Raw genomic sequence first — 26,743 nt, forward strand, 5'->3', positions numbered from 1 at the left:
TATTTTATGCCAATCCAGTGTCTGTGTGTAGATGCATTACTGTATCTTGCCAAAAGATTAACAGAGAATGAGACGTCGAGTCTAGTGCATTGAGTTAAGTACAATAAAGCGCATATCGCACTTCGATAAGGAACTTCAAGCTCCAAAATCTCTTCATCATCCTCCTTCAAACATAAGGGATCTCGTTTTGCATCTAGCAATTGAACGACCATATGAGTACTCGAAGGCTTCGCTTTATCCTCATTAAAGCGGTGCAACACCTTCTAGGTGTAGTTCGATTGATGTTCTAGGATTCCATCCGAACAGTGCTCTATCTCGAGACCGAGACAGTATCGAGTCTTACCTAGATCTTTCATCTCAAATTCCGACTTCAGGTGCATGGCAGTTCTCGCGAGCTTTTCAGGAGTTTCGATAAGATTCATGTCATCAACATATACTGCAACAATCGCAAATCTGGAATGCGACTTCTTAATGAACACACAAAGGCATAGTTAGTTGTTCACATATCCCTGACTAGTCAAATACTCACTTAGATGGTTATACCACATTATTCCAGATTGCTTCAAACCGTAGAGTGAACGTCTTAACCGAATTGAGAGCGTGTTTTGGGGTTTGGAAATATTTGAGCTAGTCAATGTAAGTCCTTCAAGAACTTTCATATAAATTTCTGTATCAAGATCCCAATAAAAATACGTAGTTACTACGTCCATCAGCTGCAAATTCAGTTTTTCAGAAACTACCAAACTGATAAGGTAGTGAAAAGGAATTACATCTATAACGGGTGAATAAGTTTCATCATAGTCAATCCCGGGGCGTTGTGAGAAACCTTATTCAACAAGACGAACTTTGTGACGCACAATTTCGTTCTTCTCAGTACGCTTCCGAACAAAAACCCACTTGTAGCCAACAGGCTTCACATGTGAAGAAGTAGGAGTTACAGGTCCAAACACCTTACATTTCGCAAGCGAATCGATTTCAACTTGAATTGCTTGTTTCCAGTTTGACCAATGAATTCTACGTCGACATTCGTCAATGGAACGGGGTTCAATGTCATCGTTCAACATGATCTCAGTAGTTACTGCAAATGCTAATACATTGTCAACAATCATCTCATTTCTATGCCATACATCATCTAAGCTAGCATAATAGACCAAAATCTCACAATTCTCGGGATGAGGATTTGTCTCTTCAAAGACACTTCCATAATCTAGAATTTCCTCATGAGTTGGATAGAATGAGTAAGCGATGGTCGGATTCATGGTAGGCTCTTCAGGACCTTGTTCCGTGGATTTCCTCTTCCAGGGGTGTGAATCCTTTAAACCAAGGGGTCTGCCATGCTTTTGTGTAGGGGCAGATGATTGGCTAACCGCTAATGTACAAAGATCACCAAGATTGGCGTCCTAGGCCTCCAAAAGGGAAATCCGTCATATATTTGGTACATCCATATTTGCAGGCGTATTCATAGTTGGAATATGTGATTTTGTCACTCGCGCTAGATCGGTGAAAGCATCTGGCATGCTCTGAGTTATGCTCTAGAGATCTAATATACACTGCACTTCAGTTTTAGATTGAGTGGTGCAAAGATCTAAATGAGACAAAGTGAGAGTCGTTCACGATAATTCGAGTTGTTCTTTAGGAACGTTGACATTTTTATCTCTTTCTAACGACGGGAAGACTATCTCATAGAAGTGACAATCCATGAAATGAGCAGTAAACAGATCACCTGTCAAAGGTTGTAAGTAACGAATAATTGAAGGAGAATCATATCTGACATAGATTCCCATCCTTCGCTGAGGCCCCATTTTTCTATGTAAGGGCTGCGAGATTGGCACATATACCGCACAACCAAAAATGCGTAAATGCGATATGTCTGGTTCATATACGGTAACCAATTGAAGGGCATTAAATGGTTGTGTCGCAACAGGCCTCAGGCGAACCAACTTTGTTGTATGTAATATTGCATAGCCCCAAGCAACGATCGGGAGCTTGATACATATGACTAATGATCGAGCAATCATTTGTAAGCGCTTAATGAAAGCCTTTGCCAAGCCATTATGGGTGTGAACATGGGGTACGGGATGTTCAACTTTAACTCCAACCGACATGCAATAGTCATCAAAAGTTTTAAATGTGAATTCTCTAGCATTATCCAATCAAATAGATTTGATCGGATAGTCAGGGTGGTGAGCCCTGAGCTTGATAACTTGAGCCAATAGTTTGGAGAATGCAACATTCCTTGTGGATAACAAGCACACATGTGACCAACGTGTGGAAGCGTCAACCAAAACCATAAAGTATCTAAATGGTTCGTAGGGAGGGTGAATCGGTCCACAAATGTCCCCCTGAATCCATTGTAGAAAAATGGGAGGATTCGAACGAATATTGTCATAAGAAGGCTTAGTAATTAGTTTTCCCATAGAACATGTTTGACATGCGATTCCTTGGATTGAACCTAAACTTCGGGTTAGTGGATGCTCGTATGATGATTTGAGGATTCGGCGCATCGCTATTCATCTAGGATGTTCCAAACGATCATGCCAAAGTGTAATTTCGTGAGCGATCCCAGTAGAAAGGCCGACCACATATTGGCATTATATGGTGCGTATGGTTGTAATATACAGACACTCGAGATACACTACATCTTCTCTAGAATACACTTCTGGCCATATTCATAGAAAGTTATGCACAAAAATTCAACTCCGTTTTCTGGGTTTCAGCGTGGTAATTGTTATCTTTAATATCCTTGAAACTTAACAACGTTCTTTCGGAACGTGGAGAATAGAGTGCCTCAGCAGTGGTCAAGATTGTACCATTATACAACATTATATGTGCCTTATCGTATCATTCTATCAGGTTGGATGGGCCTGAGAAGGTTGTCAGAGGTGCATTCTTAGATATGAAGTTAGTGAAATAGATGCGTTCACGCAAAAACGGTGTGCATGGTTGCACTATCTGCCAGACAACTAACTTCCCCAATTGTCATACTTAGAATGAAAAATTAATTTGAATCAGTCACATGCATAAAAGTTCTAAAAACAAATAGCAATTCAAAATAATTTCATTTATTCAAGGATGGTAATTAATTAAAACTTAATATCCAAAAAACAAATCACCAACAAATAATCCAAACATAAAGGAAAATTGTTCAAAAACCAACCAAAAAACAAAAAAAATTGGGGGGGGGGGGGGTCTCGGCCATTAGGTGGAATTCGGCCCCATTGTGCAATTTTAACTAACTAAAATTGTTTATGTCTAAGATTCTAATCTTCCATAGGGGTGGTATCCTCTTGAAAGTCAGAAACCTCCATCTTTGTAGTCTCTAGTTTGTCCACTTGCACGAAGTTTGATTCAAACTTCTTACGACGAGAATGATATTCAGCTATAACCTTCTGGGGAGCTCGGCAAACACGGGACCAATGGTCATTTGAACCACAGCGATAACACATATCTGCATCCATGGTTTCAGGTGCTTTGCCCTTATTCTTGAAGTTCGGGGCCTTGGGACCGAGGTTTGAGCGCTTATGGGCTTTGTTTCCTCCCTTGGATAGGCCTTGACTCTGTTGACCTTTGTAGGGTGGCTTTTGGTCGCCCCTACCATGCATTTTTTGGCGTTTTGGGCGTTGATTTGTGATATAATGTGCTTCAAGCATAGCAGTCGCCCCAATAGGTAGAGCTTGATGATTTTTCATCAATAGCTAGTTCTGCTTTTCAGTGAGAAGTAGAACAGAGATCAAATCCGAGAACTTAGTGAACTTCTCAACTCTATATTGTTGCTACAAGACAATATTAAAAGCATAAAAGGTCGAATAAGTCTTCTCCAGAAGATCCTCTTTGATCAAAGTTTCGTTACAAAACTTGAGAAGTGATCAAATTCAACAAACTTCAGAATTATATTCATTCACAGACTTAAAGTCTTGGAAGCGTAAATGCTGCCAGTCATGTCTTGCTTTAGGCAATAATATGTCATTTTGGTGATCAAAACGATCAGCCAAAGCAACCCATAGTGCATGTGGATCCTCCTCAGCAAGGTATTCAGTTTGCAAGGCGTCATGGATATGTCTTCGGATGAAGATCATATCAATGGATTTTTCAGCTTTGCTAACAGGGTTGTCCATCTCTTCTTCAATGGCGGGACGCAAGTTCTTTGCAGTGAGGTGAACCTTACATCTTGGACCCACTTAAGGTAGTTCCTTCCAGAGACCTCCAAAGCGGTGAAGTCGAGTTTTTTCAAATTCGACATGTTCCTATCACAAAATAGATGAACAAGATGTGGTTAGTGTAATGGAGAAAAATCAATCCATTCACATAGGAGTAGAACATATAGGTTCTAAGAGACATGTATTGGTTTAATTTTGCATGAAAAAACTTCGGGTTTTCATGGGTGATGTTTTTAAATTAAAACTTCAGGTTTTCAAACAAGGCATGTTTTTAAGAAACTTCAAGTTTCGAAATAATTATGAACTTCAGGTTCATATGTTCCTACAAGCAAATACAAATATATACACAGAACTATGCAATAAGAATATACAAATAGAACTTTAGGTCTACAATTATAATTTAATTAATTATTTGGACTTCGGACCAAACTTAAAGTGTGGGTGAAAAAATATAAAACCCAAATTGTCTAAAAATTTTAGACAATCGAAGCTCGGGGCCCAAAAATATAGGCCAAAGCCCATGGGTGGGCTGAGCAATTTCAGTCCGTGTGACTCAGACCCAAAAATAAGGATAGGGTGTCACGAGTATAGGGTGCAGGTCCACGGGGAGAGGGAGAAAACAAGCAGCGGGCCGCAGAAGGCGAGCCCAAAAAAAAATCACATGGGCAGGAATATGGCTCAAGTTAGGTCCAAAAACACCTCAGCCGTAGCTGGGTGCGTTCGCTGAGGAAAAAAGCTGGCGCCACCGCTTAAGGCGGCCATGCTTTAGGACAATGGTGTTAGGGGCAAGTCCATGGGTCGACAGAAACCTCAAATATGAACGGAGATTTTGAAGAAAAAAAAAACTCAATTGTTCTAACAAAACCCTAGAAATTCAAATCGGATTTTTTTTTGAAAAATTCTAATGAATCTCGGTCCAATTTTTGGTATGGGATGACTTCTGATTGTCGACGATGTGAACGAAACGTTCAGGGTGGTGGCTGCAAGCCATCCCCGCAGTCGATATGGACAAGGACACCATCAATGGTGTCAGGTTTTATTGGTTTCCACCTGGAGCTCTTGGCTCTGGCATGGCTCAGCCACAAGCTACAAGCTTAGGTGAGCGCTCGAGGTCATGGATTCGAAGAACCCAAGCCATGGTTTCCGATTTCTTTTGTTTCCCTTTTCTCTATTTTTTTTTCAATTCAATTCATATATAATTCAACTTGAAGCATATTCAATTCAATAGTTTTAATGCATGTACATATATTTGATGCAATTCATGGTAAATATCAAATTCACATAATTCAATAATTATTAATATAATGCATACACAATTTATGTAGAATCTAAAATTCGAAAAACGTAAAATTGGGTCATGCATTATGGTGAATGTTCATGTTATCAGGGCTACAAAAAATATCGAGATAAAAATCATTGTTTTGAAAGAACTTGATTGCGTGATGATATGGATGAATTGGTATGATGCAGAAAAAAATTCCTAGCCAAATTCCTAAGCACAACGGTAGGAGCATGCTGATAACGTGTTGTAGCCTATTTTATCTGACAAGGTTAAGAGGGCCGGCGGCAAGGGTAGAGAGATTGAGAGAGATGTGTTTGTAGAATTATTGAGGAATGTGTGTGTTATCCCTCCTACATAGTGCCTTTATTTATAGTAGTAAAAGGAGAGAAGAAATTCCTTTAACCCCAGGGAATACAAGTTGTAATAGGAAATGACAACTAGAATAAAATCTAATCTAGGATTTACACAATCACACTTAAACTAGGAAAGTTTACAACATGAACAAAATTTTTATTGGTTGAAATGTTAGTGAAACAAGAGACCCACCATTAAAATTATTTAAAAATAAATTTGACATTAAGGTCAAATTTGACACCTAATCACAAAACCTTCAAATCCAGACATCAAATAACACTTTAGTTAGAAAGATTTTTGATGTAAAAAATGCATAGTTGAACTATGCATTCCACTTGAGATTTTGACATCTCCTTCGGAAATGCTCTTATAAGTCATATGCTCATTCCATAAGCAATTTCAAACAAGCTCTAATATGAGAGATTTTTCAATGTATCTAGAATATAAGTCGGTACGGCACATGTCATCATAATATAAATGGTGAGAAGATATATTTTTAAGTATTCTTAATTAGGTTCTCATCCCTATTTTTCCTACTCCATTGATTAAACCTTATTCATTTTCAATTTTTGATCATGGTCCTTAGATTTAATAAATGCCATTAATTTTTCAATAATAAAATATTTTTTATTTCTAAATATATTCATTTAGTGTTAGAAATGTTACATTTGTTATATTTATATTCATGGCTATATTTGTTATCATATATTTTTATTTTTTAGTTTGTACCCATTTTTAATTTGCTACCCTTTTTTTAATTTGTATCAATTTTCTTTTCAATTTTAATTTGTACCCATATATTAATTCCTTTTTGTGCCCATATTTTTTAAACTTTTATTTGTATTTGTATCCATATTTTTTAATTTATTTGTATCCATTTTTTATTTTATTAAATGTATCCATGCTAATTATATGTATTTATTTTATCTTTTAAAATATATCAATAGTTAATTTTTAAAATATGTTAATAATTATGTGGGTACATTATTTTTTTGCTATAATTTGCGACGAACAATATTACTCTAAAATTTATTTTAAGTATTTATTGTCAAAGCCCGTCCCAAATATATAATTTTCGACGATGTGGAATGACGGAATTACCCTTGGACGTTGAGAATTATTATGGATGTTGTGGGTTAGACTTAAGAGTGTGGACCAATTAGTTATATCCCTCTATTATTGGAACCAATTAGAACTAAGTGTTCTCTTAGTTATGATTGGTGGCTTTTGGACCACACATACCCACCTACCTTCTCTCTCATTCCCGTGCTCTCTCTCTTTCATCTTTCGGACTCTCTCTCTCTCCCTTCTTTGGTACGGACAAGCTTCGAACTCCCCCTTTCAGGCACGAATTGAAGCTTTAAAGGTAAGGTTCTTGCTCATTGTAACCTCCTGAGTATATTGGTACCCTTGTTTGGACGTGAATGCTTCGAGAACCCGAGAAACCCTAACCCCGATTTTGTGCACTATTCATGCACATGTAAAACCTTGTGTTTCAATGAATTCTAAGGACATAGGAAGCTTAAGGAGGTCCTCACGAGTTTAGGCACTTCGTTGGAAGGATTTGGATGTCGGAGGACTAAGATCGACGTATTTCTAGGTAAGCCGAGCTATCGACCTTTCTCAAGAAAAATCTAGTAGAATTTAAGCCTTGAAACTTGTATAACATGATTCTACATGTTATTAGCTTCATTTTGGTACCAATTTCATGAAAAATGGTGAAGAATCGAAGGAGAATAGTGATTTTAAAGTTTTACCCAGAAACCAGCGACTCACCAGAGACGAAAGGAGAATATTTTGTCAGTTTTGACGGAATATGCTGACGCCATCAGTTAGTTCGGACGGTTATTGTTGGACTTAACGAAATATTCCTAACAGCGATTAGGGAATCTTGACGGATTCCCTACGCGTTTTGCCGTGCACTCGCCAACGCGTGGAGGCGCGTGAGGGGTCCAAAAGTTAATCTAAAAATATGGGGATGTTTCTGAAGTTGTGTAGGTTCTTGTGGTATATTCATATACCCATTTTGAGTTGTGTATGAGAAGTTATTAGCTAGTTTTGCCTATGTGCTTTAAAATAACGTTTTTATAGTTAATTCGCATATAGGTAAGACTTATCCCGAGGACGAGCATATCCAAGGACGACTCGGGGGTTACGACCCATCGACATATCAGTGAGTGGGCTTTTGGTTTTCAGTATATATTTATATACTTTATACTTTCCCAGAAAAATGTGTTTGAATGATAATATGCCATAAATGCCATGCATATAAGTTTATAATTCATACATGAATTGGTATGTGATGCTTTATATATAAAAATGTGGTGATGTGGACGCTCAGGTAAGCTCAGGTAAGTTGTGTTTGGTTACGTGAATCCTCGATGATGCGAGATGTGAATGAATAATGTTGAGCTCATAAAACTGCACTTAGGGTGATTGTGATTTAGCCATAGATATGGCACGGGCCTGTTTATTATGTCACCTCCCGCACCATATGCTCATATTGGATCCAATTTTGGTGCATAGTCTTGTCGTACAAACCTTACTTATGGTTCCGACTTGTAGGTGACTGGCGAATTATCGCCCAACTATTATGTGAGAGTAGTATTGAGCATGATTGTATTACACCCATTATTGTCGTATAGACCTTTTTGTTTGGTTCCGACTCTTGTGCAGTATATTGCTATATAGGTCATAGTAGTGACTCAGGCTAGAGTGACTTTTGAGGTATGAATTCAGCCGTACAGACTATCACAGGGGTTCCGGCTAACATGTTATGTTTCTATGAAATTGTTCTTACTTGAATTGTTTATTCTATTATATCTTTGCATGGCTATATGATTATGATTATGTGATACATGAATTGAATTGATATGATTTCATATATATTTATGTATATGCTTATAGCTTGATTCTGGGAAAAATTATACATGTTTTACAGCGAGAGGTTAGATATGTTGATAAATGAAATGATTTTGTAGAACATTTGTTTTTGCCCACTCATGTTTTCTATTTTGCGCCCCTCCAAGTTTTAAGTAAGCTTGTTGTTGGTGGCTTGAAGACGTCAGCTGTTCTGACCTACCTAAATAATAGTAGGACATTGCTGGTACTGTATAACTAGTACTTGTCCTACTAGACTGCACCTAGACTTATTATGCTCTGATTAGGAATGTTGACTTTGTAACTAACTCCTATCACGTCCTGTTTAGTAGTGCATTCTAGTAATTCAGTTTTTAATTATTCGTATATTTCTTATCTCTATTGCTTCCGCACTGTGCACATGGCTACGTCACTCTCACGTGACGGCCAGCATGCCTTGATCTCAGTCGGGGTGTGTCAGTTTGGTATCAGAGCCAAGTTTAGCGATCCTGTATAATTCTTGAATGTTCTAATCCTTGTGATGTCTTATGTCAGAGCTATGTCGCCTCGTAGAGAGCCCTGTCAATCAACTGAACCTAGTTTCCCCGATATTGCTCAATTAGGGGAAGCTATAGATTCTACCATTCAGTCTGCATTCCGTACTCCCTAAAACACACCTCTTGAGACAGTTTATAATCTGAAGTTGACTCACTTCATTGGGAATGGAGGTCATGAGGGGGCAGAAAAATGGCTGAATCATATTGAGAAGACCTTTCAAGTGATGTAGAGTTAGGGGAATCTTCCTCCTGATAGGTGGGTCGAGACGACTACCTGGTATTTGGGAGAGCAGCCTGCATCCTGGTGAGGACATGAGTCTTACTTGTTGACCTTAGCAGAGATTGCGGATTGGGGAGTATTTAAAGAGCTGTTTCGAAAAAGGTTCATTTCTCATGAGTATGTTGATCGGAAGAAACAAGAGTTTACTTATTTGAAGTAAGGAAAGATGTCAGCTAATGAGTATTACAGGATGTTTACTGACCTGTCGAGATATGATCCGGAGGTTGCTGCTAACCTAGTTGAGATAATCTGCCATTTCAGATTGGGTGCTAAGAAGAAATGGCGTTCCATAGCGACATCGACTCACTATGCCACTTACCAGGAGTTTTATGAGATTCTACTGAGGATTGAAGACTTAAAGAACATACCTAGTGAAAGTGAGGATGAGGAAAGAAAGAATGGAGGCCAAAGACGAGATGACAAAGGAAAAGGGCAAGCATTTCAAGGACCCCGCAAGACCCAGAATTTAAGATGAGTGGTGGCAGTTCCAGCTCTTCTAGGAGGGGATTGAGAACTAATATGCAGATGAGAGGTGGTAGATTTACTGGAAGCCCTAGGCTCCAGAGGCAGAGAGATTTTGGTGGTTTAGGTGGATCCAGTGCTCCCTTATGCCGCAGGTGTAATATTAGGCATTTTGGGGAGTGTATGAGAGGTAGCAGTGGATGCTTCACTTGTGGTCAGATGGGTTATAGGGTTGCTCAATGTCCTCAGAGTTAGCAGAGACCCCAACAACATTTTTTCCCACCACATGCACCGACCCAGCAAGCTTCAGGATCTGGTGGTTATACTCAGACTGGACGATGAGGTGCCTACCACTATCAGGGCGACACCGCTCCCTACACCTCAAGACAGCAGCAGTACTCTCAGGATCCTCAGTATCAGAGTGGGTACCCTTAGTATCAGGGAGGATTTATGTCTTATCAGCCATATTCAACCGGAGGATCTCAATGGTACCAAGGGGGACAGCCCCAGCAGGGAGAGATTGCTGCTAGTAGTGTAGGATCTTCGAGGCAGTCGAGTCAGCAGAGGCAGGGATGTGGTATTCATGCCAACAGAGGTCGTAGTGGACGACAGCAGAATCAGGGGCGTATCCACAACATGTCACTGCAAGATGCCCAAAATAATCCAGATTTAATCATGGGTACGTTAAATATTCTTGGTCATTTTGCTAGAGTATTGATTGATTGTGGTGCTATACATTATGTTATTTCTCGTACATTTGCTCAAGTGACGCAACCCCATCCTACACCTCTAGGATATAATTTAGAATTTTCCATGCCTAGAGGGGATAAATGTTTTGTGGATCGGGTATATCCAGGATGTCCAGTGATAATAGATGATGTTATTATGTCGGCTAATCTTATGCCATTGGATACTATGGATTTTGATGTGATTTTGGGCACTGATTGGTTGCACTATAATCATGCCAAGATAGATTGTTATGGAAAGACAATCACATTTCATTGTCCTGGATTACCTGAAGTTACATTTGTAGGAGAGCCTAGTGGGGTGAGACATGGCATTATTTCAACCATGAAAGCAAAGAGATTGTTGTCGAAAGGTTGTCAGGGATATTTGGCTCATGTGGTATTGAATGATGATGCTCTTAGTAGTGCGGAGGATGTTCGGGTGGTCAGATATTTTCCGGATGTATTCCCTGAGGATTTGCCTAGATTGCCGCCAGATAGAGATGTGGAGTTTGTTATTGATCTGCTTCCAGGTACGAATCCCATATCCTTAACTCTTTATAGAATGGCTTGTGCTGAATTAAGGGAATTGGAAGTTCAGTTGCAAAAGTTAGTGGATAAAGGTTTTCTTCAGCCTAGTACTTCATCTTGGGGAGCTCCAGTTTTATTTGTGAGGAAGAAAGATGGAACTTTGAGGCTGTGCATTGATTACAGGTAACTGAATCGGGTAACCATTAAGAACCGTTATCTATTGCCTCATATAGATGATTTATTTGATCAACTCAGAGGTGCATGTGTATTTTCTAAGATCGATTTGAGGTCAGGTTACTACCAGTTGAAGATTAAAAATGAAGATGTCCCTAAAACCGCATTCAGGACTCGATATGGTTATTATGAGTTTCTTGTGATGTCATTCGGGTTAACTAATGCACCAGCCTTTTATGAACTTAATGAATCGAGTATTCCAGCCATATTTGGACAGGTTTGTTATTGTCTTCATTGATGATATTCTGGTATACTCTAAGTCTAAGGCTGAGCATGCTAGACACCTGAAGTTGGTGTTGAGCAGTTTGAAGGAACACCAACTATACGCTAAGTTTAGCAAATGTGAATTTTGGTTGAATCAAGTGACAATTTTGGGACATGTCATTTATGCTCAAGACATTCAAGTGGATTCTCAGAAGGTGGTAGCTATAGAGAATTGGGAGCAACCTCGAACCGTCACTGAGGTACGAAGTTTTCTTGGCCTAACAGGCTATTATAGACAGTTCGTTAAAGATTTTTTAGTGATTGCCTTGCCATTGACGAGGTTGACTCGAAAGGATGTTAAGTTTGAGTGGGATAATAAATGTGAGCAAAGTTTCCAGCAGTTGAAGTATTATCTCACTCATGCACCTGTTCTAGTACTTCCAGATGATAGCGGTACTTATAAGGTTTATAGTGATGCTTATCTGAATGGTTTGGGTTGTGTATTGATGCAACATGGTAAGGTAATTGCTTATGCTTCGAGACAGTTGAAACCTCACGAGAAGAATTACCTTACACATGATTTGGAGTTGGCGACTATCATTTTTGCTTTGAAGATTTGGAGACATTATCTTTATGGTGAGAAATGTAAGATCTTCACTGATCATAAGAGTCTTCAGTATCTGTTTACTCAGAGAGATCTTAATCTTCAATAGCAGAGGTGGATTGAGTTACTGAGTGACTATGATTGCACAATTGAGTATCATCCTGGTCGTGCAAATGCAGTGGTGGATGCACTTAGGAGGAAGACTCCAGCCAGACTTAATGCCATCTATGATTGTCATGTTCCTCTCCTAACAGATTTGAGGTCCACTAGAGTGGAGCTAGGAGTGGAAGATCGAGAAGACTCCTTGCTTGCTAATTTTCAAGTTAGGCCAATTTTAATTGATCATGTGCTTGAAGCTCAGATGAATGATGAGGAGACTCAGGAAATACTTCAAGCAAGAAATCAAGGAAAAAAGAAAGATTTTGAGATTTGAGAAACTGATGGTATGCTTGTGCAGGAAAACAGAATGTATGTGCTGAATAATGCAGAGTTAAAGAAAGAAATTTTGGATAAAGCACATATTTCGGCATATGCGATGCATCCAGGGGACACTAAGATGTATCATACCATTAGACCATTTTATAATTGGCCGAGTATGAAAAGAGAAATTGCCGAATATGTGAGTAGGTGTGCTATTTGCCAACAGGTTAAAGCTGAAAGGAAGAAGCTGTTTGGTTTAATGCAGCCACTTCTTGTTCCACAGTGGAAATGGGAAAATATTACTATGGATTTTGTGTACAAGCTTCCTCACACACATAATGGATATGACGGCATTTGGGTGGTAGTTGATCAGTTTACTAAGTCAGCACATTTTATTCCAATGAGGGAGAAGTATTCATTAAGCCGATTAGCTAAGTTATTTATATCACAGTCGGATTGGGATCCTAGATTTACTTCCAAGTTCTGGATAACATTCCAGGAAGCTCTTGGCACGAGCTTTATAGTACAACATATCACCCTTAGACAGATGGACAATCTGAGAGGACTATTCAGACATTAGATGATATGTTGAGATCTTCAGTGCTGTAGTTTGGAGATAGTTGGTATGATTGTTTGGATTTGATGGAGTTCGCCTACAACAACAGCTATCATTCGAGTATTAGTATGGCACCATTTGAGGCACTTTATGGGAAATCTTGTCATACGCCTCTATGTTGGTTAGAGGTTGGTGAAAGAGTTTTGGTAGGCCCTGAGATTGTGGATGTGACTACTCAAAATGTTCAGGTAATTAAGTCTAACCTGAAAGCGGCCCAAGATCGACAAAAAAGTTTAGCAGACAAGCATGCCACTGATAGGAAGTATAATGAAGGTGATTGGGTATTTCTAAAGTTATCACCTTGGAAATGTGTTGTACGATTTGGAAAGAAAGGAAAGTTGAGTCCTAGGTATTAGACATATATGATCACCGAATGAGTCGATGAGGTTGTTTACAGGCTTGAGTTGCCTCCAAAATTGTCCAAGGTGCACGATGTGTTTCATGTTTCGATGCTTCGACATTATGTTTCAGATCCTTCACATGTGATTCCTCCTCAACCTTTGGAAATCAATTCGAACTTGACTTATGATGAAGAACCAGTGACTCTTTTGGATTGGAAGGATAAGGAACTAAGGAACAAGACTGTACGCTTGGTGAAAGTATTATGGAGAAATCATTCAGTGGAAGAAGCTACTTGGGAGACAGAGGATTGGATGAGAGAGATGTATCCATGCTTGTTTTATGATTACTAGTGGATGTATTTGTTATGTATAATTTCAAGGATGAAATTTTATAAGGTGGGGAGATTGTCACAGCCCGTCCCAAATATATAATTTTTGACGATGTGGAATGATGGAATTACCCTTGGACGTTGAGAATTATTATGGATGTTGTGGGTTAGGCTTAAGAGTGTGGACCAATTAGTTATATTCCTCTATTATTGGAACCAATTAGAACTAAGTGTTCTCTTAGTTATGATTGGTGGCTTTTGGACCACATATACCCACCTACCTTCTCTCTCCTTCCCGTGCTCTCTCTCTCTCATCTTTCAGACTCTCTCTCTCTCCCCTCTTTCGTATGGACAAGCTTCGAACTCCCCCTTTCAGGCACAGATCGAAGCTTTAAAGGTAAGGTTCTTGCTCATTGTAACCTCCTGAGTATATTGGTACCCTTGTTTGGACGTGAATGCTTCGAGAACCCAAGAAACCCTAACCCCGATTTTGTGCACTGTTCATGCACACGTAAAACCTTGTGTTTCAAGGAATTATAAGGACATAGGAAGCTTAAGGAGGTCCTCATGAGTCTAGGGGCACTTCTTTGGAAGGATTTGGACATCGGAGGACTGAGATCGACATGTTTCTAGGTAAGCCGAGCTATTGTCCTTTCTCAGGAAAAATCTAGTAGAATTTAAGCCTTGAAACTTGTATAACGTGATTCTACATGTTATTAGCTTCATTTTGGTACCAATTTCATGAAAAATGGTGAAGAATCGAAGGAGAATAGTGATTTTAAACTTTTACCCAGAAACCGGCGACTCACCGGAGAAGAAAGGAGAATATTCTGTCAGTTTTGACGGAATATACTGACGCCGTCAGTTAGTTTGGACGGTTACCGTTGGACTTAAAGGAATATTCCTAACGGCAGTTAGGGAATCTGTCAGGATTCCCTGCGCGTGGCGGCGCGTTTTGCCGTGCACTCGCCGGTGCGTGGCGGCGCGTGAGGGTCCAAAAATTAATCTAAAAATATGGGGATGTTCTTGAAGTTGTGTAGGTTCCTGTGGTATATTCATATACCCATTTTGAGCTGTGTATAAAAAGTTATTAGCTAGTTTTGCCTATGTGCTTTAAAATAATGTTTTTATAGTTAATTCGCATATAGGTGAGACTTATCCCGAGGATGAGCATATCCAAGGATGACTCGGGGGTTATGACCCGTCGACATATCAGTGAGTGGACTTTTGGTTTTCAGTATATATTTATATACTTCATACTTTCCCAGAAAAATGTGTTTGAATGATAATATGCCATAAATGCCATACATATAAGTTTATAATTCATACATGAATTGGTATGTGATGCTTTATATATATATATATATATATATATATATATATATATATATATATATATATATATATATATATATATATAAATGTGGTGATGTGGACACTCAGGTAAGCTCAGGTAAGTTGTGTTTGGTTATATGAATCATTGATGATGCGAGATGTGAATGAATAATGGTTGAGCTCATAAAACTGCACTTAGGGTGATTGTGATTTAGCCATAGATATGGCACATGCCTGTTTATTATGTCACCTCCCGCACCATATGCTCATATTGGATCCAATTTAGGTGCACAGTCTTGTCGTACATACCTTACTTATGGTTCCGATTTGTAGATGACTGGCGAATTATCGCCCAGCTATTATGTGAGAGTAGTATTGAGCATGATTGTATTACACCCATTATTGTCGTATAGACCTTTTTGTTTGGTTCCGACTCTTGTGCAATATATTGCCGTATAGGTCATAGTAGTGACTCGGGCTAGAGTGACTTTTGAGCCATGAATTCAGCTGTACAGACTATCACAGGGGTTCCGGCTAACATGTTATGTTTCTATGGAATTGTTCTTACCTGAATTGTTTATTCTATTATATCTTGGCATGGCATATATATAAGATTATGATTATGTGATACATGAATTGAATTGATATGATTTCATATATATTTATGTATATGCTTATATCTTGATTTTGGGAAAAATTATACATGTTTTACAGCGAGGGGTTAGATATGTTGATAAATGAAATGGTTTTGAAAAACATTTGTTTTTGCCCACTCACGTTTTCTGTTTTGCGCCCCTTCATGTTTTAAGTAAGCTTGATGCTGGTGGCTTGAGGACGTCGGCAGTTTTGACCTACCTAAATAATAGTAGGACATTCCTGGTACTGTATAACTAGTACTTGTCCTACTGGACTGCACCTAGACTTATTATGCTTTGATTAGGAGTGTTTACTTTGTAACTAACTCCTATCACTTCCTATTTAGTAGTGCACTCTAGTAATTCGGTTTTTAATTATTCGTATATTTCTTATCTTTATTGCTTCCGCACTGTGCACATGGCTACGTCACTCTTACGTGACGGCCAACATGCATGATCTCGGTCGGGGTGTGTCATTTATTATATTTAAAATATTATTTGAATTTATTTAAATTTCATAATTTGTGAGACATTAAATGCATAAATGCATGAATTAAATTAGTTCAAAAAAAAAATGCATGAATTAAATATCTTAAATGAGGCTAAGGACCTCAATCAAAATATTTAAACAAAGAGTAATGTTATTCATACCATGTTTTTAGACCACATTTTCATACCACTTTAGGTGGCATCTGATGTGGACAACCACATCATTTGAAAAAATTACAAAACCCAAGGAAAGGAAGAAGAAAGACTCATCGTATACCACAATCATCATTTAATTAACTAGTTTTTCTTAATTATTAGTTTATTAAATAATGAATTAAATTTAAAAATCTGATTAATTCAAATAATGTTGTTGTCCACATCAAATGCTACCTAAGGTGGTATGAAAATGTAGTACAAAAACAAGGTTTCAGTCTAACAATTAGGTTGATTAGAGACCGGAAACAAAATGACCCTTTTAAGTATCTCTTCATTTGTATTATGACAAAATGACCTTTTTAAGTATCTCTTCATTTGTATTATAACATGTAGTGTACGACTTTATGTTCCAAAGGCACTAAAAAATCTCTCTTAACTGGGCAATCGTTCGTTGATTGCAGAGTGGGATCGTGTTGACTCATTCCCATAATATAAGTTTTAGGGAAGGATTTTATTGGTATGAAGATAAATACTATGCTTTGTTGTTGTTGTTGTTGCTCATGAAAACTACGCATGTGGACCGCCCTTAACACAATGGCACTGCCAAGTCCCGAATACCGGCCATGACTTACGAATAAAAAGTAGATTTCACCATCAAACTTCTCGACACAACAACCTTACGAGGAACAGTTACTTGAAACATCGTTCAACCTGTGTGGATGATGAGTGGATCTGGTCTTCTCATCTCCAGTTCCTTTTTACCTCGGCAATTCGGAGTAATTCGTCAGTTAACAGCGTAACACCATTACATGACTCTGTTCTTCTAGCCACCACTTATAATTCTTCTCTATATAAGTTTCCTGCTTTACTGCTTTGAACAGTTAAGAACAAAATAAAAGAAAAGGGAGAGAGATCTTCCTAAAAAAATATTAAGAATATCAGATGTTGGGGTTTGTCGCTAATTCAAATAAATAAAGCATTAGATCAATGAATATTATTCATATAACCAAATATTAGCTCTACAAGTATCGTAATATTATGTCACTACTCATCGGAACACTGAATAATCAATCAAACAATATGTCCGAAGTTGAATCCAAACCAAAAAAAAAAAAAAAAAAAAAATTTACAAGAATATTTTTTCGCAATCCCCTTTTGGTTTTTTTTCAACCCATCAAACAGTAATGGATTGGTTTAGATGCCTACGATGGTGAATCTGTTTAAGCTGCAAACGTTTCAATTCAACCCCACCAGATCTCCTCTTCCAAAGACTCTTCACCTCCTCTTCTTGTTCTTCAGCAGGCTTCTTGGGCACCCTCTTGATCACAGGCAGAGGAGGATCTAAATCCAGAAGGTTAATATTTGCACCATTGTTCTTAATCCTGGTCCCACTTCCACCATTTTTACCATTCACAATCACTTGACTTCTACATCTTGTGGTGGTGTTTCTAGTGGTTGTTGTGGTGGTGGCGGCGGCTGCGGCATTAGGGTTGTTGAGGTTTTTGCCAGAGAAGCGTTTCTTGAGCTTGGAGTACTTGAGGGGGTTGTGGTGGTGGTTGTTGGGGCTGCTGATATTGTCCTTGGAATTAGGGTTTGAGGAGATGGTGAGTAGTCTATGAGTGGCGAGAGGGGTTGGAAAGCCAGTGACCTTGTTGCTTCTTTTCACTTGGCCCATGCAACTGATTCTTGGGGATAAAGCGTCTTCTTTTACAGAAGCCGACTTTGGAAGCCTCACATCTTTGATGGATGGTCTCGAACATAACATGGGCAAGAATATGCTTCTCTGATGATTATGCATATGCAGGTTTTGACTGTGGCGGTGACGGTGGTGGCAGTGGTGGTGGTGATGTGAGCGGCTGTATTCGCTTGCCATTTGAGTCTCGTCTCACCCTTTGAATATCTCGACTATTCAGCTTCTGAAACTGAGAAGAGAGGTTTTTGTATAGCTAGACAGAGACAGAGAGAGAGAGAGAGAGGATAATGAATGAGAAGAGGGGGACAGAGAGGGGAAGGCAGTGTTTCAGATTATAAGATTTGATGAGGTCTTGTGGTTCAAAAGGGTGTTGAGATTGTCAAATATGAACAAATAAGACCATCCCCTTTTTTTTATTTTATTTTACTTGTTTATTTATTTATTGTTTACTCATTCCAATTCCATTAGCAACGACTAGTAGAAATGAGAGACCAAGAAACAAGTACGCATGTCATGTCAGGACCAGTCTTTTAAAATATATGGCAGTAGAATAGAAAGAGTGTGTGTGCTTAATTAAGTGATGGAAGTGTGAAAACGAAACCTCTTTTTCTTTTCTTTCTTTAAATAATATTAGGGACATCTTCTATCCATCCCATCCCAACCAATTCATGAAGCCAATTCTACACGTTATTGTTGGTAAATCATAGGCTGACCTCCTCTTTGTCTCCTTTTAAAATTTTCATGGATTTGGTGGTTAAAGTTGAATCCTTGGGCAACATATAACAGAATAAATAAACACCAACATTAGTTAACCAAATAACCGACTTACTCAAAACTATTCAAGACTCAAGAGTTTATTTTACTCTTTGGTTGGTTTATTACCAAAAGCCCTAGTTTTGTTCCCTCTTCTCACGTCATTGTTGATTTTTTTTTTCTTTTTGAAAAGGGACAACTAGTAATAAGTCACAATTATCTACCTCTATTGAGCCCAAGTAGACTATGAGGAATTTCACCCTTCACATAGCCACAATCAAGCAAACTCACAAGCTTGGAGCATCGAACCCAAGACCTTCCACATTTTTTTTGTTTATTGCGAAGCCGCAGTCCGCTTCCTTACAATTGGACCACTTGCTGTGGTTCGTCATTGTTGATTATTAGATCAAAAAATAAGTTAGATTTAAATATTAATTATGTGACCAAAACTTAAAATCTAAACGATTAACCAATCTGTAACTAAAGACCTTAAATTTAAGCTCATTTTAAAAGAACAATCATGTCAATAAATGATATCAAAATTGAAGAAATTTGTTGAAAAATAACTATATTCAGCCAAGACATATAAAATGCTTTTTTTCTTTCTTGCTTATAAGTTATAAGTTTAATTTGATGGAGGAATACTTTGATGGAAAATACTATCAATTTTCTCACTTACTTTTTCATTTTAAGTTTTTCACTTCTATTCATGCCACATGTATTTCACTAGTACGAAAAACCAAAAATTTAATTCTCTTTTGGTTGACAAACTAAAACTTTGATTATGCTAACAAATGAAGAAAAATAGTTGAATTTTAATATAATTCAAATTTTAGTTTTGGGTGTTAGTAAAGTACATCTAGCATGAAAAGAAGTGAGAAAGATGAAATAAGAAGGTTGTTAGCATTTCCCTACTTGGATTAGATGTGAGGATAGGAATCCTCACATCCTATCAGTTTATCGCATATTGTGACACACCCCGATCCTAGAATCAAGGCGTGCTGGCTGTCACGTGAGCGTGACGTAACCAAAAGTGCGACGCAAAAGTAATAAGATAAGAGAAATACGAAGGAATAAATACCAACTACTAGCAATAATATACAACTAACATGCTAGAGTGAGTTTAAGTGTGAAACACACATATTCAGAGCATAAGTACTAAGTGCAATCAAGTAGGACCATTACTAAATTACAACACCCGAAGGTGAGTCCAACATTTAAGTAGTCTGTCAGAACGCCGTGGGAATCCTCGTGAGCCACCAACACAGCTAACTAGAACCTGGAGGGGCGCAAAACAAGATTGAGTGGGTCAGTAAAACAAGCTTTTTGAAAACATTTCATTTAATAACATTTCTAAACCCTCGCTGTAAAACCTGTATACTTTCCCAGAAAATAACATAATATGCATATAATTCTTCAAATATCTCAAATCACCAATCTTTATCGAAAACCAGAAAGTATGCCATGCTATAAACGTCAACAACAGAATAAGAATGCATCAATATAACAGGTGAAATAATGAATCAACCAGAGACCCTGTAGCTGTCATGTACGGTTAATTCTATAGCTCAATATCTAATCCAACCGGAGTCACCACTATGACCTGTATGGCGCTACTCTGCACATAAACCGGAATTACCTAAAGTAGTCTGTACGATAAGAATGGTGTAAGAATACACTCTAGTGCTTCTCTCATCAACAGCTGTATAATAATCTAAGATCACCTATAAGTCGAAACCGCCTCTAATGGTATGTACGATATGTCGGAACCCTCTAATGGTCTGTACGACATGCACCTACTTGGATCCAAGGTGAACGTGTGGTGCGGGGTGAATGATATAAGCATTAACACCAGGGTGCAGGTTATGAGCTCTCAACATGATAGGAGCATATTTATATGACTTAATTAGCTTGTTTCCTTGCATTTACGTTGCTAGTACTTAGTAATTTTCGGATTTTAAGCTATTTTCGTGCAATTTCAGGTTTTAAGGACAAAGTATGCATACATGTGCATTTTGGAGCCTTTTGGAGCAGTTTTGGGCATCAAATGGATTGCATATGCTTGGAGGTAAGAAGATGGACGAAATTGAAGATCAAATGAGCATAGGATTGAATGATGATGTGAAGAATTGGATTCAAGACAAATAAAGAATGAAGTGTTCAAAATTGGAAGCCAAAGTTTTTAAAGTTGGAAGTTTATATTCTTGGAAGTTTCCTAATCTTTCCTCACCTATGTTCCAGCCACAAAGGGATTCCAAAACATATTAGGGCACTTAATTGGTTTTTCTAGAAGCCCTAAACTTTCCCTAAAGTCCTTGCTGCACAAAAGCATCCTTTCTTTCCTATTTTCTGATCTTAAAACCACATTCCCTTTTATTCAAGCAACCAGCCGCACCTTTCCCCTCTTTCTTACCTATTTTCTGACCCAAAATTACATTCCCCTTTGTTCTAAAGCCTTGCCATACAAGGGGATATGATTCTTACCTATTTTGTGCCTCAAAACACATTCCTAAATCTGCCCTACAATCTTTGCCGAATTTCCCTTCCTTTTCTCTTTAATTCCTGCACCTTTCTTGCCTATTTCCCATAGATTTATGATTCCAAATTTAATAAATTCGTAGCCCTTCCTTTCCCTATAAATAAGACCCCTTTCTGACCATTCTAAGCACTCCACCTTCACCATAACCAACCTATATCCATCCACCACCACAAATCACCACAAACACCTTCAACCATCCCTTGTGCCACAGCAAAGAAGGAAGGAGACCCTTGGACGTGCTTGCCATTCAAGACGTTGGATTGTTGGAGCATTTCTAGGTGTTTTCATTCTTTGTTTTTAATGTCTAAATTTATGTATCTTTGTTTTGCGTTTATGAGGAACTAAGCCCTTCTTGGCTAGGGGGCTATTCAATACCATGATTATACTTGCATTATGAATTGATTACCTTTAGTTGTTATTTCATAAGTTGTGAATTCAATTTGCTTAACCGTTTGATTGATAACTTATTCTTGTATGTTTATTAAGAGTGCACACTTAGTTTTCAAGCAAGGATTTGAAGCTAAAATATAAGGGAGTTTCACCTAATAGTTACAAACTTATATTTGCAATTAGTGGAGGTCGCTTATAAACGATCGTGTTAAGTGAATTCTTGGAAAAAGTTTCATGCTTTTCATAGTTACAATTGCCTTGTCAATGCTTATAGTTTTCATGAAACTTAATGATCTTTGATTGTACCTTTATTGTGCTTTTCACGTAGGGGACTTTTAGAGAATGCTTTAATTTGTTGTATGTGCTTTCCCATCCAATTCATTAACTTAAGGAGAACTTGAAGGTTAAAAAAGTGATGTCACAGTTAACCTGGAGTATTGAGTTTCATGACTTATTGAGAGAAGCAATTGGAAATCAATTTGAAAGCAAGTGTGTCATGTGTGGAGAAGAACCCTCTAGTTACCCCATATCTCATCAATTCACCTAAATTTGTCTAAGAATCTGTTTAATTTGTTTTTGTTTTAATTTACTTATTTTCGTCCAAAATCAACCCCACCTTATTTCTTTGAGTCATATTAATTAGAACTTCTCTTAGATTATGTTTTTAAGTGTTTTGAGCCTTTAGAAACCCAAAAATTCGTCCAAGTTTGTGTTAGAGTCCAAAACTGCCCAGAAAGTGTTTCTAAGGCAGTTTTGAGTGTTTTTGTGCTGTTTTGAGTCTTTTGGTTTGTTTTAATGTTTTAGAGTTTAGTTTTGCATTCTTTGAGTCTAGTTTAGTGTTTTAAACTTTGTTTTACATATTTGAGTCAGTTTAGAGTGTTTTAGCAATCCTTCCTAATCCCCGGTTTAAGAACGATCCCTACTTATCCATACTACAATTGTCAACAAGAGGGTTTAATTTGAGTGTTTAATTATTTTACGCATCACAACACAATTCACATAATCAATAAATCATATGAACAATATAAACTCACCTGATACTCACATGTGCGTCCACAACATCATTTAACATATATATGCAACAATTACTAATTCATATATTTCATATATATGTATGCATGGCATTTTAAAACATACTTTCATTTAAATTCAATTTCTGGGAAAAATCAATAGTATATAGGTAAATACAGAAAATACTGCCCACTTACTGGTAAGTCGAAGGGTCGTAACCCCCGTGATGCCCTTGAACGCGCTCGTCCTCGGGATAGGTCTCACCTATATGCGAAACAACTATAAAAACATTATTTAAAGCATCCAACCAACAATACGTAATAACTTCTTATACAATGCTCAATTTGGGTATATGAATATACCACAGTGACCTACTCGACGTCGAGGTATTTTTAGAAAAAATTTCCAACACGGCACGCGTGTCATCTTCTTCCTCCAATCGCCAGACTAGTTTCGCCGGCGCCAGAAAACTGGAGATTTTTCAAACTCCATTTTCTCCGTCGATTCTTCACCAGTTTTTTACAAAATTTACATCAAAATGAAGCCCTAAGCATGTAGAATCACGTTATACTACTTTAAGGCTAAAAAACATACGAAATCGCACTGAAGAAAATCCAAGAAAACCGGCCAACTTCGAACCCTACGATCTCGACGTCCAAAACCTTCAAACTAAGTACTCTGAGCTTCCTTGGGACCTCACTAAGCTCCCTGTAAGCTTAGAATTCCCTGAAAATCAACATTTCACGTCCACATGAACAGTACTCAAAACTGGGGGTTCAGGTTTCAGGAGTTTTCGAAGGTTCCAAGTTCCAAAAATGGTACCAATGAACTCACAAGCTTGCAAGGATGAAGGAACTCACCTTTTTGACGTCGATCCGTGATGTTTTGAGGGATTTGGTGTTCGTCCGTACGAGTTCGTGAGGGAGAGAGGAAGAGAACTGCGAGGGAGGAGAGATAGAGGGCACGGGTAGGAGAGATGGCTTGTCCCGTGTGTGTGTGGTCCACCCGAAACAATCACAATCCAATTCCTTTAGGTCCCTAACCACACAATTTGTATACCATTTAATCTACTTAATTAAATTTTCCAAGAACTTAGGAGAGTATACATTTATTCGAATGACATGTCACACGTACCTTAATATCCTTTAAGGGCAATTCCGTCATTTCACATCCACGATAAATAAATTTCGGGACGGGCTGTGACAATCTCCCCTCCTTATAGAATTTTGTCCTCGAAATTCATACAACACTCAATCCATTAATATTCATAAAATAACCTTAGATACATCTCTCTCATTTGATCTTCCGTTTCCCAAGTAGCTTATTCCACTGAGTGGTTCCTCCACAATACTTTTACTAAGCTCATTGTCTTATTCCTTAGAACTTTGTCTTTCCAATCCAAGATAGTCACTGGTTCCTCATCATACGTCAAATTCGGATTAATCTCCAAAGGTTGAGGAGGAATCACATGTGAAGGATCTGAAACATAATGTCGAAGCATCGAGACATGAAACACATTATGTACCTTAGATAACTCCGGAGGCAACTCCCTTAGATAACTCCGGAGGCAACTCCAATCTATAAGCAACTTCACCAATCCTCTCAGTGATCACATAAGGTCCTATGTACCTAGGACTTAGCTTGCCTTTCTTTCCAAACCGCACTACACCTCTCCAAGGTGACAATTTCAAAAATACCAAATTACCCACATCATATACTCGATCAGTAGCATGTCTATCTGCTAAACTCTTTTGTCGATCCTGGGCCACTTTCAGGTTAGACTTAATCACCTGAACATTTTGAGTAGTTTCATCCACAATCCCTGGGCCCTTTAGCACTATTTTACCAACTTCTGACCAACACAATGGCGTACGACAAGCTCTACCATAAAGTGCCTCAAATGGTGACATACCAATGCTCGAATGAAAGCTATTATTGTAGGCAAATTCCATCAAGTCTAGGCGATCATGCCAAGAATCACCAAACTATAACACTGAAGATCTCAGCATATCCTCTAACGTCTGAATAGTCCTCTTTGATTGTCCATCGGTTTGAGGATGATAAGCAGTGCTGTAAAGTAATTTCGTACCAAGAGCTTCCTAAAAAGCTATCAAAAACTTAGAAGCAAATCTTGGATCTCTATCAGAAATAATATTCACTGGAACTCCATGATACTTCACAATCTTCGTGATGAACAACTTAGCCAATTTATTCAGGGGGTACTTTTCCCTCACTGGAATGAAGTGTGCAGACTTGGTAAGTCGATCTACAACCACCCAAACGCCATCAAATCCTTTCTATGTACGTGGAAGCTTATACACAAAATCCATAGTTATATTTTCCCATTTCCACTGAGGAAGCATCCGTCCAAAAGGCTTCTTTCTTTCTGCTTTCACTTGCTGGTAAACAATACACCTACTTACATATTCTGCAATTTCCCTTTTCATACCCGACCAATAATAAAATGGTCGAATGGTATGATACATCTTAGTTCCTCTTGGATGCATTGCATAAGCTGAACAATGTGCTTCATCCAAAATTTCTTTCTTTAATTCCTCATTATTCGGCACATACATTCTGTTCTCTTGCATAAGCATGCCATTTGATTCACAAATCCTGAGGTCTTTCTTTTTCCCTTCATTTCTCAATTGGATCATTTCCTAGATCTCTTCATCAACCATCTGAGCTTCAAGTACACGATCGACTAAAACTGGCCCGACTTGAAAACTAGCAAGAAAAGCTTCTCTTCGTTCTTCGATCTCCAACTTTACTCCAGTAGCTCTCAAATCTGCAAGAAGAGGAACACGGCAAGCATACAAAGCATTAAGTCGACCTTGAGGTTTCCTACTCAATGCATCAGCTACCACATTTGTACGACCCGGATGATACTCAATAGTGCAGTCATAATCACTTAGTAACTTCATCCACCTTCGCTGACGAAGATTAAGATCATACTGAGTAAAAAGATACTGAAGACTCTTATGATCAGTGAAGATCTTACATTTCTCACCATCGAGATAATGCCTCCAAATCTTCAAAGCAAAAACAATGGTTGCCAACTCAAGATCGTGAGTAGGATAATTCCTTTCATGAATCTTCAATTGTCGAGAAGCATAGGCGATCACTTTATTATGCTGCATCAAAACACATCCCAAACCATTCAAGGAAGCATCACTATAAATCTCAAAGTTACCACTATTGTCAGGAAGTACCAATACTGGAGCATGAGTGAGGCAATATTTCAGCTACTGGAAACTTTGCTCACAATTCTCGTCCCACTCAAATTTAACATGCAATCACAGAAAAAATTTGAACAAACCGTCGATAATAACCTGCTAGACCAAGAAAACTCCGCACCTTAGTGACGGTTCGTGGCTGTTCCCAATTCTCTACTGCTGCAATCTTTTGAGGATCTACTTGAATTCCTTGTGCCGATACTACATGTCCCAAAAATGCCACTTGATTCAACCAAAACTGGCATTTGCTAAACTAGGCATACAACCGATATTCCCTCAATTTCTTTAATACCAAGTTAAGATGTCGAATATGATCTGCTTTCGACTTAGAGTATACCAGAATATCATCAATAAAAACAATGACAAATCTATCAAGATATAGCTGGAATACTTCATTCATTAGCCTCATGAAAGCTACAGGTGCATTAGTCAATCCAAATGGCATCACCAAAAACTCATAATGTCCATAACGGGTCCTGAAAGCCGTTTTAGGTACATCATCATCTTTAATCTTCAACTGATAATAGCCAGATCTCAAATCAACCTTAGAG

At 38.2% G+C, this 26,743-nt stretch overlaps 1 protein-coding gene across 1 annotated transcript; it reads right to left on the minus strand.

The window, feature by feature from the left end:
- Positions 1-17,549: 17,549 nt before the first annotated feature.
- LOC126631198 (uncharacterized) lies at positions 17,550-18,637 on the minus strand. Its single transcript, XM_050301369.1, has one exon. It carries the CDS (start codon positions 18,441-18,443, stop codon positions 17,745-17,747), a length of 699 nt encoding a protein of 232 aa, XP_050157326.1. The 5' UTR covers positions 18,444-18,637; the 3' UTR covers positions 17,550-17,744.
- Positions 18,638-26,743: the final 8,106 nt, after the last annotated feature.

Source organism: Malus sylvestris, chromosome 8 (assembly GCF_916048215.2).
Source record: "Malus sylvestris chromosome 8, drMalSylv7.2, whole genome shotgun sequence".
In the NCBI taxonomy this organism is placed as follows: Eukaryota; Viridiplantae; Streptophyta; class Magnoliopsida; order Rosales; family Rosaceae; genus Malus; species Malus sylvestris.

Excerpts from the sequence above, each read along its gene's own strand:
- LOC126631198 (XM_050301369.1), bottom strand. The coding sequence starts at position 18,443 with ATGGCAAGCGAATACAGCCGCTCACATCACCACCACCACTGCCACCAC.